This window comes from Microtus oregoni, unplaced genomic scaffold, assembly GCF_018167655.1.
Source record: "Microtus oregoni isolate MIOR12 unplaced genomic scaffold, Mior012 000001F_ref0000356, whole genome shotgun sequence".
In the NCBI taxonomy this organism is placed as follows: domain Eukaryota; kingdom Metazoa; phylum Chordata; class Mammalia; order Rodentia; family Cricetidae; genus Microtus; species Microtus oregoni.
In genome coordinates this window covers 48,092,424-48,113,265 of record NW_024543060.1, presented here as the reverse complement: position 1 = coordinate 48,113,265, position 20,842 = coordinate 48,092,424, and the positions used below count along the sequence as shown (strand labels likewise).

General features: G+C 45.9%; 1 protein-coding gene across 2 annotated transcripts in view; it reads right to left on the bottom strand.

Annotated features, from left to right (window-relative positions):
- Gpc6 (glypican 6) overlaps window positions 1-20,842 on the bottom strand; it is a 994,531-nt gene that overhangs the window by 17,827 nt on the left and 955,862 nt on the right. For both annotated transcript variants that reach the window (XM_041677692.1, XM_041677699.1), the window contains one exon: window positions 5,210-5,346. In XM_041677692.1, the coding sequence (XP_041533626.1) occupies window positions 5,210-5,346 (137 nt within the window). The remainder of the gene's footprint in view (window positions 1-5,209; window positions 5,347-20,842) is intronic.

Below are 20,842 nucleotides of genomic sequence, written 5' to 3'. Positions count from 1 at the left end.
CCCTTGAAGACTCCCAGGTTACACTCAACAGCGCCACCCTTGAAGACTCCCAGGTTACACTCAACAGCGCCACTCCTGACGACTGCCAGGTTACACTCAACAGCGCCACTCTTGAAGACTCCCAGGTTACACTCAACAGCGCCATCCTTGACAACTGCCAGGTTACACTCAACAGCGCCACCCTTGAAGACTCCCAGGTTACACTCAACAGCGCCACCCTTGAAGACTCCTAGGTTACACTCAACAGCGCCACCCTTGAAGACTCCCAGGTTACACTCAACAGCGCCACCCTTGAAGACTCCTAGGTTACACTCAACAGCGCCATCCTTGAAGACTCCCAGGTTACACTCAACAGCGCCATCCTTGAAGACTCCTAGGTTACACTCAACAGCGCCACCCTTGACAACTGCCAGGTTACACTCAACAGCGCCACTCTTGAAGACTCCCAGGTTACACTCAACAGCGCCACCCTTGAAGACTCCCAGGTTACACTCAACAGCGCCACCCTTGAAGACTCCCAGGTTACACTCAACAGCACCATCCTTGAAGACTCCCAGGTTACACTCAACAGCGCCACTCCTGACGACTGCCAGGTTTCTCCTTAGAGTTCTCACCTTCCCAATATGTTTGTCTGGTTGGGTAGAGCTGGAATATTTCCCAGTTCTTTAAGGTATTGCTAGATTCTTTGGGACATGTTTTGCTACCAGACTGAAACAGTGCCATCCTGCCAGGCCTGCCAGTTCACTCTCTACAGAGATCTCCTGTCACCATGCACCATCCGGTTCTCATTCCATCTGCTCAGACTCTCCCGGTCACAGCCTGCTCTTTTTCTCTGGATAGTTGACACACAGTGGTTTGCAAGCATGACTGATTTATTTTCTAGATTGTTCTACTTCTCCTACTTCTTACAAGTACTGTGCCTACCTGTTAGGAAGGATTTCCTTGGGAACATATGGCTGCTGGGAGGATCAGAATTCTTGGAACACCACAGTGGCTCTCCATAAGAGCTGTCTCCAATGGCTCAAACTAATCTATGTTCTTTAGCTAGGTCTTCAATCACCTCTTCCCAGAAGGTGTTTTAAGGAAGGGACATATTGAAAGGAAAGCAGTAACTTACAGGGATGTTTGCTAGTTCTCCATTCTGTAAGGGGAGGGAGGAGTCTGGCAGTGACTGACAAAGCCTCCTAAGAGCCCCACATAACTAACACCCTATCAGACAACCTCTGTGCTGCTGGGCCCTGGCTCCAGACTGTATCGTTTATCTGCAGCCCGTCCTGCTCCTTTTTCTTTGGAGAGCCCATAGATTTAGAAAGAGCATCCCGAGAAAGAGAAAACAATCCCGCAGGAAGCCACAGGTCATGTTGTTTACTGTAGCCATGTCCTAAGAAAGTGAAACTCTGCTGTCCAAGAGCAGTAAGTTAAGATTCTGTGCGGACAGCAGGGAGCTTTGTTTCTCCGCTGTTTGCTGCCGGGTGGAGTTCTACCCCATGCATCCTAACCATATAAAAGTTTTATTTCCTTCTCGGCCTGGGCTTTCCTGCCTTCCACCTCATCACTCTTCCCTAGTCCTGCAGAGACAGCTCATTCTGGTCACAGGCTGCCCAGAACGTCCTTCTCAGGCATGACTGATGGCTGCACATGTCCTCCTAGGGTCTCCAGGTTCACCCTGGCAACTTTAGAAGGGCTAGATTTGTAACCGGCTCCACCAGTCTTTAATTTTTTTCCCTTTGGCCTTCTAGATTATTATCGATTTTCCCCCTGTAACTTACTAGCTTCCTTTTACTTTCTATTTGTCTGAGTGAAGTCAGAACGGTCCTGTATCTTCTTCAATTTTCCCCCGAGAAGTCGCTGAGGTCGGTGAAAAGTGAGGAGAAATTCCGCCTGTGGACTGGCTTCTTGCTGGCTATGGAAGGTGCATCCTAGATTGCCGCGTGCATGGGCAGCGGACACTGACACGATGCTAAATATAGAAACTCTGTACTAGCACTTCAGAGAAGAGGCTCGTGCTTCTGAGCACTCCTTGCTGTGAGCCAAGTACTCGGTGTGACAGTAGACTAGTGCTCACTGGGATGGTCATTCGGAGGTTGGGACTGATTAGCGTTGCATGAGGTCGTGACCCTGAAGCCGTATGATGGCAGTCATCCCTTCAAAAGAATGGCTAAGACCTCTCACTTCCCACCTTGTGAGGATATGGGAAGAAGGCAGCCACCCTCGGGATGTTCAGCAAGAGATTCCTTTGCTTGAACCAACCATGTTGGCACCCGAACCTTGGCTTGTCCCAGGGTCTAGAACTGTATCAAGTGAGATTCTGTTGCTTTCACTTCTATATGTTCATTATTTTGTTATGACACCGTGGATGATGAAAACATTCAATGACTCAAGTGTTGATAAGGGTTCAGGGTTCAAAATATTCCTTCTTCCATCATCAAGGTCCCACCAGTGTCTGGTTACAGCCCTGCAACCTGAAGGCTGTGTTATGTTGGAAACTTAAAATTCCTTCTTGCTGGATCTCTGAAGCCTTAGTTAGCACTTCTCTGTCAAGCACTAGGTAGGCTGACTCCAATCTTACGTATTCTCAGTGGGAGACATTACAATGGAACTGTGTGACCTCCCTGTCCCCTTTGCTACTGTTGTTTTTAATACAAGGAGAGACTCATTAAATTAATCACGAAGATCACCCGTGAATGCGGAAAGGAAACAGAACTTTGTGACCTGTTTCTGAGGCTTGTGTGTAAATCGAGAAGGGGAATATGTGTCAGTGAGGGATGGAAGCAGGAATGTCAGCTGAGACACAGAACTGCTAGTTAAATTTAAAATCAAAACCCACGGTGAAATGTGTTCTTAGTATAAATAGATTCTATCTTTTGTCAGTGTTTTTCTAAAGATCTATTTGTGTGTGTATGTGCATGTGTGTGCATGTGGATTCCCCTAGAGGTGGTTATACAGGTGGTTGTTAGTTATCTGAGGTGGGTGCTGGGACGCAAACTTGGAGCCTCTGCAAGAGCAACAAGCACTCTAAACCTTGAGCCATCTTTCCAGACCAACTGCCCAATATTTTAAAGTACTTGTTGCTCTGGCAATCCTCCCTCAGGACCAGCTGATGAGTGGTTCCTACGTCAACAGTTACTACACAATCTGGGGGCTGGTTAGAAATGCCCAGTCTTACTCAGGTCCTGCTTTCAGCTCCAGTTCCGTGGCTGTGATAAAAAATACCCCGCAAAAAGGAAACTTGGAGAAGTCGAGCTTCATTCAGCTTACAGGACCAGGTGGCAGTCAGCAAGGGGAAGTCAAGGCAGAACTCAAGCGGCGAGTGACATTTTGCCCACAGCCAAGGGCAGAAGAAAATAAATGTGTGGATCCTTGCTTGCTTCCTGCTGTCCATCAACATTCTTCTCTCTTATATGATCATAGGACTCCTGCCTAGGGAATTATACTGCCCACAGTAGGCTGTCTTCCCACGTCAATTAGCAATCAAGACAATTCCCCACAGACAAGTCTACAAGCCAACCCAATTTAGAGGATCCGTCATTGAGTCTCTCTTCCCATATGACTCTAGGTTGGGTCAAATGAGCAATAAAAGCTAAACAGCGCTCTATCTCCTCAAACTTACAGTCGTGGTCAGCTCTGGCCTCTGATGGAGGAAGGTCATTGGTTAAAAAAAAATAAAGAAACTACTTGGCTGGCCCTCATAGGTTAGAACACAAGTGGGTGGAGAAAACAGAACAGAATGCTGGGAGGAAGAGGAAGTGAGCTCAGACTCGACAGCTCTCCTCTCGGGAGCCCGTCAGGTCACCTGCAGCAGAGACGCCCGTCAGGTCACCTGCAGCAGAGACGCCCGTCAGGTCACCTGCAGCAGAGACGCCCGTCAGGTCACCTGCAGCAGACCTGTCTGCTCGGTCACCTGCTCAGCCTTACAGTGTCTTTCTGTAGGCTCTTTGAAAGCCAACACATCAGAGATATTGATTCACAACTGAATTTTCAGTCCAAAAGTCTCCTCCCTCTCCCCCAAATCTGCCTTCCGTGAGTGGCACGTCACTCACATCATCAACCTCCATCTCTAGTCTCAATCTTAGATTTGAACAACGATATTTTGGGCAGCTTAAATTGGTTGTGGATCTTTCTGTTGCTGTCCTGACTTCACCTGCTAGGCTTCTCCTTGTAAGATTAGCAATGCCATCCCCAACAGATGCTGAAACTTGCCACATAGCAATGCTCTCGGCTTACCTGCGGCAGATTCTTCTGAATTTAGTTCTCACACACCTCTTCTTTCTCACTTGTACCACAGTGGCTCCCTTCCTTTCAATCTGCCCAACAAGACACCCAAACAGACCCCACTCCCAGCTTCTCCCAGGAACTGCTGGTCAGTTCCCAAAGACTCCTTGAATCTGTTTCCCAGCTGCCATAACCACCTGCAGCTGCACCGTGGGAGGCCTGGCAGATTCCCCTCCTCCTGTTCTGCCCAGCCTGCCAACTCCCAGCCAGTTTCCCCACCCAACTCCTCCACCCTAGACAAGCTTGGGCCAAGAGCAGTCTGAGCTAAACCAACAGATGCAGAAATTCCTTCTCAAATGGCACACAGCATTGGCCAGTAGACCAAGAAGATGAAAACGGAGTCACGAGGGTTCAACAGGACTTCTGGAGACACGGAACCTTCTGGCCTCCCTCTTCATTTGTCTCCCAGCCATTTTATTTTACCTTTCCATTGAACACTAAAAGGTTTTTTTTTCCCCCAAAGGTGAAGATAATATAGCTGAATTTTTATTTCCTGTTTAACTTGTGATTTAAAAAGAATAAAAGGAAAGAGAGCCCTGCAGATTTAACTATGGATAAAAATAGCCATGTTGTCTTAAAGTCATTAAGTGAACATAACGAGCTCTTTGTGATCTCAGGCTATCTGGAAGCTGGCACCTGTCACCACCCTCTGTCCTCATCCAGAAGCGAGGCAGCCAGAGCCAGGGTTCCACACTTAATGGCACCTTGAGAGTAAATGCTCCCACGTGCCCATCAACCTGCCACTCTCAACAGCTGTCACTGGGTGACTCCGCGTCCCTCCTCCCACCACTGCTCTTTGCATAAAACAGGGTTTGCCTGGTGGCAGGAGCACCTCATGGGACTGCATGTGCCGCACGATAAACAGGGTTTGCATGGTGGCCGGAGCACCGCGTCGGGCTGCGCGTGCGCACGCCATCCGAGCATCGCGGCGCCTCACCTGGCTTTGCTGTGCCCGTTCCAGCACTCCTCCTCGTTGGATGTGCCCGCTGTCACCCTCTCGTCCTTGCAGATGGTGTAGGGCAACGTCGACCAGACCTTTTTAGAGAGCTTCAGTTTTTCCTTGATGTCTGTCACCTGATGGAGAAAGCAAGGAAAGTGTGAGGCGACTCCCCAGGCTTTGCCTGCCTGTCTCCGTGAGGACGCGACACAGTGAAGATGGCGGACACAAGGGACACGAGCTACCATTTTCAGCAGAAGGAAATCAGGCTAGAGGGCTCGTTGCCCAGAAAGACTCTGACCTCCACTTCACTCTCATTCCCCCCAGGCTCTCTGTTTTTCCTCTTCTCTGTCCTGTCGGTTGAAATTAAAAATTAAGGGAGTGTCTGGACTGGTTTTTGGCTACTCTATTGCAGAGTACTGCTAAGCATGCTCTAAGTACTTGCTTTAGAACACGTTTCCTGGGTGCCAGATAAACGTTCCAAAACAAGCACAAAGAGATAGCACACATTTCCCAATAGATTGCGCTTCTGCAAGAAATAAATATTGCTGCCGGCTCGGCGGCTGATAACCTCTGCCCTAGACCGGACAGCAGGTTCATACAGAATGCTTTTGATGGTGAACAGTAAACTCAATCCACCCTAAAATTTCTGGTACCCAAGGATGAAAGTCAATTTAAATATGAGCATCGATGTAGTTCTGGAGCCTGCAAGAGTTTTTAGTGTCAGTGTCTGAGGCGTTTCCAGCTCATTACGGACTTCTTACCTGTGGGGGAGGGAGGGATTACGGATTTGGTGCCATTTTGGCTCCATTGTGAAACCCAGGTTTATTCATTTCATGCAGTCAGTATCCTGCCTCCCCATTCTTTAGGAACAATGAGAAAATGCATGGATGGACAACGCGCAACAGTTACAGGTTGCACTGGGTCCCCACAAGCCAGCATTTTTGAAGTCCTGACCCAAAGCATCATATGTCCTAATTTTGAGATGGGGTCGTTACAGCGGTGAGGAAGTCGGAGGGAGCCCATTTAGATAGACTCAAAGTCAGGAAGGCTGGGTAGAAGACAGGAACACAGAGGGAGAACGAAGGCATGGCACGGTAGACAGCCATTTCTAAGGCCCCAAACCCTTCCTTTCTGACAGCTGAAGAAGGAAGCAATGCGCAGAGACCTGACGTCAGACTTCTTGCTTCCCTGGCTCTCAGAGCTGTGTGCAGTCAAGAGTGCACACACCACACATGGACCTCAACACATCCTACTCAGCAGTACCCTGGCTCCTTCTCATCTCTGTGTTTTCTGAGGCAAGGCAGGGTTTGGAAACAATCTCATCCTTGGTGGTTGGAGATGATCAAATAACCATTCATTCTAGTTTCTAACTTAGGGAACTCAGGATGCTAAACTTATAAAACCAGACCGAGTTAGTGACATTTCTTCACATACTGTGTTTGATAAATATCCACTGAGGTATGTTTTCATTATCCCATCCTGTTATGAGTTCATAGACAATATCACAAACACTGCACAGTTGGGGGTCATAATACCGTGTGTCCTGCATCTCATAAGGGCTGCAGTGAGGTACAGGACTGTCTCTGGCTGTGTAAGGAGGCCTCATGGGGATCGGGTGTGGCACTTCCCCGATTGCCACATTGTATAATCAGGCCCTGTTCTCCCTGGCGTTTTGGTAGCTGTACATTTTCATTGTACAATTCACGGAGATGACAGCAGAGGAGCACGAGAAATGTAAATGCTGCTTTAACATTCTGCACGAGGGCCGGGCGGCTCACCTGCAGCCTGCAGAGGCGAGGCAGACAGCTGAACGAACGGACGCTATTAGCCACTGGGCAAGAGCGTGCCTGGGATTTCTAGGGTGTTCTGGAATGACGGGAGTGCATTTCCGGTTTCAGGGAGGGTTTTCAGTCCTCACATTGTTTGGAAATGCTTATTTCATTCTACTTGCTGTTTTGACTTCTGAATTACATATTACGAGTACTTAGCAACAGCTCCAGACCCGAGCTTTCTGGTTTGTTTTCCTTGAACTTGAGGGTCTGCCACTGCAAGGAAAGCCTTATGCTACAAGTACACAGAACGAATGTGTTATGGGCAGCCACATCAGTCCCGCTCAGTAGACAACGCAGACTCAAGGGAAACAGGGGCCTGGGGTCTTAACAGCTTCCTTTTTCTTCCTTTGCTACCCAGATGAGCGACTCTAGGACCATCCTTCACTACATGTAAGTACAAGCGACCAACATCATCGGGAAAATACCATCATTACAGCACGGTTTGCAACGGAGAAGTAGGAAGTCTTTTTTTAAATTTTTGCCTATTTTTATTGACATTCTGAATCCAAACATATACAGTTGGGTTTCACAGAGAAAACCCAAGCCATCTTTTTAGTACTTCTCTGTACTTTGACAATTTGAACTACTACTTTCTAGAGCTGTATCTCTTAGTTTAAGGCCCATGAAAAAGTCCATGGGAAACTGACTCCATGGGGAACACAGTGAAACCTCTCCTCGACCCACCCTAGTGTAAGCCAGAAACTCACAGCGCAGAAAGCAAGGCCACGAGGCAGAATAACCACAGAAGCCAGAGATGTGTAAAATCAAAGGATAGATAGGAAGAATGCTCGGTCACTTTAATTTGCTGGTTTCACTTAGGAAATAAGCTCACCTCGAATATTAAACTCGAATTTCATGAGATTTCTGACTTAACATCCCATTTGCAGTGGACACTAGGGGTAGAGGAAGAAACTGAGCAATAGCATAAATAAATGATCAGACACAGCGTGAACCAGACATTATATAAGGCGATGGGGCTCGACTCCTCAAAAGAGCCCAAGCAAATAAATAAATCAATAAAGGCAGGAAGACTGTTCTAGATGAAAAGAAACCCAATGAAACATACCAACCAAATGCCATGTGGAAGACCTTGCTCAGTCTTAGATCTGGAGGCTGGCGCCCAGCTGGTAGAGAGACTTTTGAGATAACGGGGCAGTTTTCAACACAGGACAGACACTAATTGGTGCTAAGCCACTTCTATCTTCACAACTCTGTCTTGCTGAGCCGTGGTTGCCACACCCCTTGCACGGCAGAGGCACAGGGGTCCTGTGCAGCTAAGACATCTTGTCATACGTCTAGTCAGTAGTAGAGACAACATACGGTTTCAGATGAATATTGTGTAGCTTAACGACAGGTGTCATTGCTGAGAGTCCTGGCTTCAAAGCCTGTGGCACTGTATCCTTGTGCATGTATCTCTGTGGGGGCAGGGATGACTCACTGTACTCAGGCTGAACACATTGAAGCTCTTGTTTCTACTTTCAAAATATAAAAATGTAAGTGGAATTAGGCTTTCCTACGATTCCATGTAGAGATTGATATTGTGGCCAGGTCATGGGGAGGTGGACATTTTACTGCTGTGAGATGGAATGGACAGTCTTCCTCAAGAGGAAGGGTGGGCCCATGCATGTATAGATAAGATCCCGTGGTTTTCATCAACTTATTCAACGGAGTAGTGAGTTAAAAATACCTTTGGAAGAGAAACAATGGATTTCTTTCCAACCACGAAAGCGCAGGAAGACAAGGAATGGTTGGTTGAATGCTACTGTTCCCTTGCTAATAAATCTGTCTTAAGGTCCTTGTGGATGCCCCAAACTATGCACAACCCTAAATCCTACCTTTTTTACCTCCACATGTAGACCTATGATAAAGCTTGTAAATTACATATGAAGAACTGACGGTAATGCCGGAGCCCACAGGAGTGGGTCTGCTCCACCTTGAGTAAAGGTCAGAGAGTTCAGGCCTATTCTTGCTCCTTCAAGGATATCAACAAGAGACTTAACTTAAGGTGTGGCATAGAGTGAGATCATGGATAAAAGGAACTCCATTTTTCTTTCTTTTGGAATTTTTATTCTATGGGCATATGTGTCTTATCGGCATGTATTTCTGTCCACCTCACCAGATCCTCTGGGACCAGAGTTAGAGAATGTTGTGAGACACCACATGGTGCTGGCAATTGAACCTGATTCTTCTGGAAAAGCAACCAGTGCTCTTAACTGCGGATCCATCTCTCCAACCCTCTCCTAAGAGCTTCATTTTGAAATCTGACACCATCATTGTACGTATTTGTGACGTGTTATGTGATACTTTGATATAGGTTTGCATCATTTCATGATCAAACCAGGGTAAGCTTTATCTGTTCAAACACTCATCACTTCTTTGTGATGACAACAGACGCACGTCTCTCCTCAAGCCTTCTCTCCATGCCTCTGCAACACTATGAGGTAAGAGTTATAAAAATGCTTTGTCAATTCTTTATCCACACAAGTGTTTGCCTGGGGGAGTTTGTAAAGTGTACAGTACATGAGTTCAGTAGGGATAAAAGATAACGTAGGCATAAGCAACTGTACATACACGAAGTGTCTATGATCCCAAACAGTTCGCTGATGGAAGCACAAGACCCAAAAATGAAGCAACAGGGTGTCTATAACACAAGGGCACACATGTCTTATTTGAAATCAGTGATGTGGCAAGCAAAGAAGTCAGTACCATTTAGGGCCTTCAGTCTACTGGATAAGAAGGAGGACAGGATTTTCTTCCTGTACATTGGTGGCGTAAGAAAGAAAACGCTTTTGCCGCCAGCATTCCTTTGTTAAGCACTTAGGCCTCTTTATAGGTCAGATTTTTCTGCTAGACTGGGAATATAAAGATGGCTGCTACATTGTGGCTGCCCTTGAAGGATGTGTAGCTGCCCCATTCGGCGAGTGTGGACAGATCTGCAGTTAACACAGTCCTGAGGAACAGAAACCCTCTGTGAGTCTTGGTACCAGTTTATCTGGAAGCCTTTCTGGGGAATACTATATCCCCTCCTAAACAAGCGAGGCTCCACTGATATTTTCTCTCTGCGACTGTTGAATTCCACCGTGGGAGCAATTAGGAAACAGGAAAATTAGTAATTCTATCCAGAGGGCTTAAAACTAAAGACACAACACGTCCTCTCAGGCTTCCGTACCCATGATAATTTTACCCAGGCAGAAGAGCAGCTGGATATTCATGGCTCCCAGGGAAGAGCCGCTCCACAGCCCAAGACTCAGCAAACAGCACTTAGTGTGTAGCGGGTGTTTAATAAGTATTTGTTGAGTGAACTCATACATGAACGGCATTGCCAATTATCTGCGGAGAGAAGTAAGATTTTAAAAACTATCGATTACCTGCCAGCTACGGCCATGCAGACTTTCCTCTGGGGAGTCAGAAAGACACGGGCAAATTCAGTCAGGTCTTTAGAAAAAGCCTTGTTTCCTCGACCTGAGAGCAGGAAGGGATCTCAAATGATCCCTTCAGTCCTGTAATCAGGATGACAGGCTCTCGTCAATGTAGACGTCAGTCGGGTGTGATTCGCGTATGGTACTAGAGGAGAGTCTCAGGGACCTCTGTGATCCTGGCTTTTGGATAATCATGAGAATTTAAGTAAAAATGAACCGACTTCCATCTTAAATAATCTTTAGAATCCTGTGTAGCAGCCCAGTGGCTTCTGTTTGGTTTTGTAAGCAAGACGTCTGCATTGTTCTCACTTGGCGCTATCCTTGAACATTGCCGTCACCGTTGTCTCCGGTGTGGGTCACCTGACAGGGCACACCTAACTTCCTTCTTCAAGAGATTTACCCATGACTGGCGTCAAGTCACCAAGACCCCATGTCTGTTTATCTGGAACCCCTTCCTCCATACGGCTCTTCCCTAGGCAGCTACTGCGAGAGAACCACCTTCCGCCCTCCGTCAGTCATCCCTGGGCCAGAATGTATTTTCCTAGCTACCTGCTCCATGCAGTTGGCCCTGTGCCCTGTTTACTCATGACTTCAGAAAGATTTCCGTGTGCTTACTTCATCTGTATAAAAACATAATGTAATCAGATGTAAATAATATATACCATATCTTTAGAAAAAAAAATAGGTGATTAATATTTAAAGGACTATACACTAAATAATGCATAATGAGGGGAAAACAACGTAAATATTTCATAGGCTGAAGGTCATTTGTTAGCTTTAGAAAACAGTTTGTTTAAAGAAACAAAGTCTGGCCACTCCTCTACTTGAATAAATTAAGAGAAATTAATGTATTTAGTCAACTTTGCAGCCTAAGAATTTAGTAATCCAGTTTTGGAGACAGCAACCTCATCTGGATTTATAGGAGAAGAATCAGCCTGTTATACAGGCCCCAGTTTCTCCACTAACCATGAAGCCCACTTCAGGAACCAGGTCGCCTTTGCCCCTTGGTGATGAAATAAGGTCTGGGAATGAATCTGCTCACAACTCCTCTGCTGGAAAACACATGGAATCTAGAGTATTTCAGTTGCCCCCGGTGCAGGAGGATACTAACTTTTTTCCAACATGGCCAAGTGTCTATGAATTAGATAGTCTTAGGTAGGAACTGGGATCTACCAAGGCCGCGGAGCTCAGTGAGGACGCACGCTTCATCGACCCATGCTCTAAATCCTGGGCTCAGGCTCGCCTCTTATGACCATCTCTCCTAGCCGCTCACGCATAGTGCGCCAGTTTGCAGCTTTTTAATTTTCTCTTTTAGGTTGTGTGAAACTCTTTGGCTTCATTTCTCGGTGTCTTGGGGTGTCCCTGTCTGTCCTACAGTGTAAAGGTTTTATAGCACTCTGTAGAGAAATAGTTTGTACCATGTTTTCTTTCAGGAGACTTCCAAGTAAGCCTCAGAGGCGGCAGCGGGGACTCTGGTGAGACGAGCCTGACAGAGACCCTGACGCAGATTTGCCCACATTACACAGCCAGCGTTCTACTGAGTCCTCAGGTCACAATGTAATTTAAAACCAGCCTCACATTCTGGGCTTTGCCACACGCGCCCAGGGAACTCAGCAACAGAGTCTAGTCTATGGCCATGTGACATACCTCCTCTCCTGCAGGGTGGCACTTGTGGCCTTGCTCCCTAAGGAGACAGACACTCAAGCACTTTGTAGGAAAAAATAGAGAAGGATAAAAACCCAGTAGGAAGCAAGAGAAGCTTTGATGGTTCACAAAGACAATGCTTAGTTCTATCGAGTTTCTCAGGGGATCAGGAATTGGATGAGAAGTTTAGGGAGTGAATTATCCCCTCTGGCTCTGGGTTTGGAGTTTTTTAGCTGAACGATCACACTCTATGAAGGGCATGACCTCAAGACGACAGATGGGATCTTCACCAGGCAAAAAAACCATTCCTCAAAGTGAATTAAATATTGGCAACATCAGAGATGTCTTCTATGCTGCTCAGGTCATACATTTTCTGTGTGGGGGGGGATTAAAAAGGAAGGATAGCAAAGTTTCACATTTTAGGTTTGTACTTAATGTTCTAATTATGCCTCCTTGCCTGTGATCTGACGTTCTAGTCAAGAAAGCAGAGAAAGAGTGCCACATGTCCTTGAGAAAAGGCGCAGTCTGCCTTTGAGCTAATACCAATTGAATTCAGCAGTCAAGAGAAAAGGGGAGGCATTTAATCCTCAGAAATTCAGACAAAACCAAAGAATTCCTCTGCCAAGGAAGCAACTCAATTACAGCATTGTGTGCTTTAATAAGACTAAAAATTATGAATGACATTGAGCGGTTTTATTGTTGAATTGTCAAATTTTGAAGTTCATCATAGCTCCTATGCTACAAAGCTTGTAGAGGAGTCACAATTTCAGATTTGCCTAGATTCCTTTTAGATGTCCACTATGTCATATACCAGTGTCTAATGAGAGAGGACTTGGGTTTTGTGGATGATCTGAAGCGCAGCTCTTCCCTTCTCTGGGACATTCTGGGGGTCTTCCTGGACACCCCGACTACAGACAAAGACCTGGTCCCTCCTCTTGGGACTGGCCTTCCCACGTTGAGGCCCCTACTGTCTTGCTTGCTCTGCACGTTCAGTGTCTGGCTGGCTTGTTTCTCCCCTCCAACCCCAGTTCCGATTCATTTCTGAACTCTGGTATGAGTCTCTGTGTTCTCTCATGCTCGGCTTTGGACAACCCATCTGCTCTTGCTGACTCTGTAAGCCTTGCTGTGTCTACATAGCCACAGTGATCTCCAAGGAGCTGCCTCAGTCTGTGAATTGTGATGAGAGCTGACTCTGAATTTGGTTATTAGAAATTGCAGTCTTCATCACGTAGGACAGGGAGATCTCAGGCGCAGCCACACACAGAAAGAGCAAGTTCACGATCCTAAACAGTTTCCGGAGGCACGGGAGTCAGGTTAGGTGTTTAAAATCTGAGCTCTGCTCTTTCCCTCCTCATTGTACTCACAGAATGACAACCTTGGGAGGTTCCTTGTGGTTCAAAGTGGGCGCCTCTCTAGTTCCCATCGTAGGCAACCGCATCACGGCAGCGGAGGCGCACTTTGAATATGACCGACGTAGAGATTTATTAGGAAACTACCAGTTTTGTCAATATATAGGAAGTTAGAATGTGTTGAGCATCTAGTCTCACTGAAAATTTCGCTTCGTTGTCAGCTAGCTCTTCCCCTACACAACCCCTTCAAAGGGACTTTGGTGATATTCAGGAAATTGAAACAGAGGCCCAATTTTTACTTCTGTGTGTGACAGACAGAAAAATGATTCTGCTAAGTATGTAACCTCCTGAAGTTACTCTTAAAATATTGAAATTTCATCTTTGGGAAATGAAACCCAGGATATCACATGGGTGTCTGCTAACTAAAAAAGGAGGAAGGTGTCAGGGAGACCGCTCATCTGGTAAAACACTCGCGTCTGAAGCTAGAGAGCCTGGGTTTGTCTCCAGAACCCAAGTGAAGATGCCAGCTAAGGTGGAACTGAGATCCCAGGCAGGCAGATCCTGGGATGTACCAGTCTGCAAGGTGAGCTTAGCGGGAGAGTACTAAGTCAGTGGAGAAACACCGTCTCAAGGGCCGTGCTTGGTATTCCTGGGATGACATATGCCATTGTCCTCTAGCCTCCATAACATAGACCTACACATGAACACACACACACACACACACACACACACACACACACACACACTGCGGTGGGCACGAAACTCATGAGGAATTTGGGCATCCCTCAGAGCTGTCATTGGGTTCTGAATAACTGAAGCTTTACTTTTCCCCCAAGACATTCCAACAGCAGATCTGCATTCTGCTCTGAGCAGAAGCAGCAGATAGCTGGAGCGGAACAGGAAACAAGAAGAGTCTCTTGGCGCACCTGAGCACGGTGTAGCTGCACGGCTGTCCCCACTAAAACCCACCCAGCAGCAGGTGCTCACAAAGAGGAACACTCTCGGACGAGCAGTTATGCAATGCAGAAGAGCGTTCACCAGACCAGAGGGGCAAATCCGATTTGTCTATATTCTAAAGCCATTTAGGGTAGATGCGGGTTGTCCTAAATCTTTTATGGAGTAGGCAATAAAAAGCGCATAAATCTTTTTAGATGCGCGGAATTTGATTTATTCCTAACCGTGTAGACTGGTCCTGTGTGGAGCATCGTAAATGCCTACTTTTGCATCAATTGTTTCATATTTGTGATATGACATGAGGTCCTGCCTTTTCCTTTGTGGGGTGAGCTGGGAATTAGGTTGAGTTTAATTATCAGTGAGTGGGATTAATGGAATCACATAACACACACACACACACACACACACACACACAGACATGGAAATCACAACACTCCTGCGGTGTAAACTTTAACTCAAATACAAGCTCTGCAATGTGGGAAAGAAAGGAATGAAGTAAGGGACAATTCTCTCTGTGGAATATAGTGATATTTCATTTGTATTTTAATAAAATACAAAATCCAGAGTAAAAACAGCCCCACTGGTCAGCTTTCTAGACCAGGCAGTGGTGACATACACCTGAGATTTCTGCAGGCAGGATTGCCATTTCGGACGAGGTAGAGATAAGAGCTAGTGACTGTTTGTTTTACTTTCTGATCCTCAGGCAAGCTTTATTTATTTATTTATTTATTTATTTTATTTTTTTATTTTTTTGGTTTTTTCGAGACAAGGTTTCTCTGTGGTTTTGGAGCCTGTCCTGGAACTAGCTCTTGTAGACCAGGCTGGTCTCGAACTCACAGAGATCCGCCTGCCTCTGCCTCCCGAGTGCTGGGATTACAGGCGTGTGCCACCACGGCCCGGCTATTTATTAAAATATGATTGCAACACCAACACAGCGGGTCTCATTTTGCGAATCTTTTAGAAGTCTTTTTGACACCCAGTGCCACTTAGGTTCTCTACAGAGTATGCATTCGCAGGGTCCCTCTGTCCTTTCCCCATTCCTATGACTAGTGGTTCCCCTCTCTTTTAGTCCTCAAGCAATATTGTGACAGACCACTGTTGGTTTTGTTCAGCACGTTCCAGGAAATCTATGTCCCATCTGCCAGTGTAAGGCCTGGCTTATGTACTCAGTAGAGAGTGCATTAATGAATAAATGAATGAATGAAACTGAGTACACAGAAGAGGACATTTAGATTCTGAATCTCCAAATGAAACGGTAGGTGTGAATGGTGGCAGAGACCTGTAATCCTAGCAGTTGGGAACCTGAAGCCAAGACATGCTTCGATTACCATCCGAAGGATCATCTCCCTATTTCACGGACAAATTATTGCTTGTTGGTCTATTGGTAATCACTTCAACTATGCCTCCCCACACACTTGCTTAGAATATACAATGCCCCAAGTGTTATAAGTTCCTAGGCATGCAGTACTAGACAAGTCACAGATCCGTCAACTTACTATTCCATGGAGCACATAGATGAACATCAAGTGGCCTCTGTGTTTAAAGTATGGTCCATGGGAGAAGAAGACCTGACCCTGTATGATAAGCAAGAAAGTGTGAAGAGGCATCAGGCGATCTAGGTCTGGAGGGACCAGCAGGTGTCCGTGGGCAGAAGACCTGAGAAGATTTGTTTGTGACAGGGGAGCTTTGAGCAGAGAAAACTCATAGATGCTAGCCTTCTCCAGGGAAGGAAAACCATGGACAGATGTGCGCTTGACAAAGTTGCATAATCTCACTAGGATTTGGGTTCCCAGTGGATGTGAGCTCCTCCCTTCTGTGAGCCCTCCCCTCCGAAGGATTCAATAAAGTTTAGCAAGGAAATATCTTGCTAGGGTCCTTGGGACTGTAAGTTCTCAGTGAGGAGACACATCCTCACAGGGACAGATGGCATAGGGTGGCCCAACTGCACTCAATCAAGCTTTTACCCCTGTGAGGTAAATTACCCGCTCCTGGGAGCCATCTGCTACCTTAAAGATCCAATTTACCCCATGGGGCACCAACCAGGGTACAGCTTCTACACCTCATATGATTAGATCCAAGAGACTCAAGAGCGCTTGACTTTCACCTTTACACCGAAAGCAGACGAAGGTGCTAAAGACAAACGCTGCAGGAACATTTTGTCTCCTACAGGATACAGAGACATAGGCAACCCATCTTCAGAGCTCAGTGTGAGAGAAACCACCCCGAACTTGTCCTGAACAGCCGTTCCGGACAAGGAAGGAGTAACTTGAAATAGCGACAGTCACTAGAAATATAATGAGAACCACGGATGTCAGGTTCATCTGTAGCTCACAAATTTCCAGCTGCTAGGATGAAAAACATAAATTGAAATTAATTTTAAGAATATGTTTGGAGACAGGAATGGAGGTGTGTGCTTTTAACTCTGGCACTTGGAAAGCAGAGGCAGGAGACTCTCTGAGTTTGAGGCTAGGCTGCTCTCATAGGACCAGCAAGGCCTACATAGTGACATCCTGCCCGGAAAAAGATGATTGATAGATAGATAGATAGATACATAGATAGATAGATACATAGATAATAGATAGGTGATAGATAGATGATAGATAGATAGATGATAGACAAACAGATAGATAAACACACAGACAGCTAGATAGACAGATGGATGGATAGGTAGGCAATATACTTTATTTAACCCAACACACCTCAGAGGTTGTGGCTTTGGGGCAGTGTAACTGGACAGTCTAAACTCCTTTGGGCACTACGTCTGCAATCTGACTTGCACTATAAACTCAGAGCCAATCTCAGTTCAGTCTAAGACCCTGCAATGTGCAGCAGCCACCAAAGGCTGGTGGCTGCCATACTGGATGGTCGCAGTATCCAGGCCGGCTGTCCAGAGGCTGGTGGCTGCCATACTGGAAGGTTGCAGTATCCGGGCCGGCTGTCCCAAGTACACTAGTAAATCACAGAATTAAGGCCGGGCTGCAGTAGACGCCTGAATGGGATCCAGCCTTCTTCTAGGATGGTTGGTTTCCATTTATATAAATGGGAACATGCTGGATTCAGACTTGTGACATCTGTCACTATTTTGCCTACAGACAGAAATTTTTGGCTTACATTTGTTTGTTTTTATTGAAATATAACAATTGTCTAGTAAAGGGTATAAATCATAGCTTGATGAACTCCCAGCAAGATGTTCACGTGACAAGTCATCAGACATATGGAAAGTATTTCTTAAAAATAGACACTTTAATTTTTCTTTTCTTTTTTTTTAAAGACAGAGTTTCTCTGTGTAGCCCTGGCTGTCATGGAACTCACTCTGTAGACCAGGCTGGCCTCAAACTCAGAGATCTGCCTGCCTCTGCCTCCCAACTGCTGGGATTAAAGGTGTGCAGCATCACGGCCCAGCTCTTAGAAACAGATTTCAAAAAAATGTATTCTAGTTTTAATTCTCTTTCTGTCTCTCTCCACGTCTCTGCCTCTCTTCCTCCTTGTGTGTGTGTGTGTGCACACGCCCACGTGTGTGTGTAGAAGTGCCAACATAGGCCAGAGGGGGCACTAGATGCCCGAGAGCTGGAATTACAGGCAGTTGTGAGCTGCCTGACAGGAGGGGCGGGAATGCAAAGGCAGCGAGCGTTCATAACCCTTGGTGTTCTTCTACAGGAAAATCTAATTAAAAGGTTTCGCAAAGTCCCACTAAGGGCAGTTTCTTATCAGGTCACTGTAATCGGGGACTATAAGTATATATTGGGTCAAGTCTGCGCTCAGACTTAAAGTAAAAAGGCTGCCACAAATCTGATACTAAAGGTTGTCCCAGACATGACACTGTCTCCTCGACCCAACTAGTGCACCGTAGAATTTTTAAAAAGCTACACTCACCACGGCCACCAGATGGCAGTATTGTTCAATCTTTGTCCACCTTACAACCCGCGCCCGCGCCCCCGCCCCCGTCACGTGCACGCGCGCACGCGTGCACACCCCCCCCCCCCCCACTTCTGCCCAGCCTTATCCCAGGGAATAAGACTGTAGATTGTTCCCTGCGTATTAAACTGACAACCCTGTTATTTTAAACTTGAAACTGACAGGCTGTTATTTTAATGAGGTCTGCCAGAGCCAAGGTTAACCAAAGCTTTATTTCCCTACAAAATGTTAAGGCCACAGTTCTAAAAGGGGGCTGTGAAATTTTATGTTATTGATACTTGCTCTGACCGTACGAGTTGTAAGATATTTTTGAGGAGTAAAGCTACATGACGAATATAGACATATGTTTATACAGCCAACTGAATTCGGCATTACAGCCAGCTCACATTTCTCCCAACAGGTCTTTTTATTATAGTTATATTCTCTCAAAAGAAGAAGAAGAAGAAAAAACACTCTTCTTTACAGTTATCCATTTTGGTCTATTTTGAAGCCCAAGTGTATATTTTTAGCACTTTGACTTTCTAACTTAATGAGTCAAAGGGAAATTTGCAGCCTATTTCAATTTCATTAATATTCCAAATGAAATCAAGGGTAGTATTTGATTATTTCTGTGAAAGAGGCTTAGAACCAGAGTGGCAAAACTAAGCTCAAATTTTCTCTTATAATGGGCGCTTCTACAGTACATGATTGTTAATGGCACTATAATTTATTTCCTTTGCCTTAGATGGCTTTTTAGGTTGATCAAGAAAGTATTTAAAAATCAGTTGCTAACTGTGGCACTATTAAAAACATTAGAAACCACCTTTTCCCAAGTGATTTTGCTAACATTTTTTACTCCATATCTTTAAATCTGCTTCAGAAATAATTTTAAAATATTTAAGCAGTCTTCTTACACGAAATAACAAATGTACATCCTACACACACTCAGTTCACTCTGCCTTTGAGAATTTCCATGGAATGCATATGGCCATCACTGACCCTCGTCCTTGACCAGAGATCTGCCCACTAGGTAACTCTAGATGCTTAGGCAGATGTTTGGTTTCTACAGTGAGCCTCAGCTAAATGAGTTTCATGTGTTGGCAATGCCAGCTGAATTCAACAAACCCTTCCTGCAGATGTCCTAGGTAGGAGAGGCTGTGGCTGGTATTTACAAAACCCAGTTGTCCTTGGGGCCAGCAAGAGAATTCACAGGACCAAATGCAAAAGTGAAAGTGTGGTCTCCTTATTCGATAGTGCTTAGAATTTCACCATGCTGAGCTGGCGAGAAGGCTCAGATGCAGACACTGGAGTTGTGCCTGAAGATGAGCTGAGTTTCCTTCCTGGAGCTGTATCAAGGTGAAAGGTGAAACTGACCACACAAAGTGGCCCTCCGATCTCCGCATGCATGTCTTAGCAATGCATTCTCTCTCTCTTCCCCCCCCCCCACACACACGCACACACAAACTTATAGGAAAAAGTAGTTTAGACATGCCAATCAATCAGGCCGGAGAGCTTTTCAGGTGGAGCCTGGTGTACCTGTCTAGACTGTGTGCTCACACAGCCTCACTCTTCCTCAGCACGTGACCATCGAGCTGGTCTCTGGGGTCCCTGGCACAGCTACTGCTAACATGGAGATAACAGCAGGGAGGGTCAGCACCTGTCAGATACCAGCGGGGACAGCGATGATCTCCGCGGGACACAGGCATGCTGGAAGGACTTATCTGTGTCTCCACTTTGCAGTGGAGATAACTGGACGCCACAGGTCTGTGGTGACATCAGCAAGCACTTGGTGTGTAGCAGGCACCTTGTGAAGCTCTTGACTCAAATCTCACTGTCAATCATCACAACCCCAGAGGAGCCACGAGGAGTGTTGTCACCCAGCCTTGGTCATGCGCACACGCGTGTGGGGCACCAGAATCTACGTCTCTTGTGGACCCCAGCAACACAGCAGGGAAGGAGAGAATGCTCATGCATTCCATAGCCCTGGGACCTATGAGTAGATATCACTCCTTTCAGAAATGATGGAAAATACTGACTGGGGGTCAGGTGGGAAGAGCCAGGGGTTCTGGAAACCTCTGTGTCTCTCCAAGATAACTCACTACACCTTTCCCAACACTGTGTCTACCAGTTCTCCAAACAAGTCCTTTGTTTCTGGACTTTCTATAACACCGCATGGTTAGGATTGTACACCATCTCTGAACTATCCTTTGTTAGAAGGCTCCAGACATTAAAGGATAACAGTCTCCCCTGGAGGTCCAGAGAGAGAAAGAACAAGTGCTATTTGTCCTGTCTTTCCAATAGGTTATACTGTACTTCTGTTCCTCTATTCTATCATCTATCTATCTATCTATCTATCTATCTATCTATCTATCTATCATCTATCTATCATCTATCTATCTATCATCTATCTATCTACCTATCATCTGTCTGTCTATCTATCTATCTATCTATCTATCATCTATCTATCTATCTATCTATCTATCATCTATCATCTATCTATCTATCTATCTATCTATCTATCTATCAATCACCTATCTA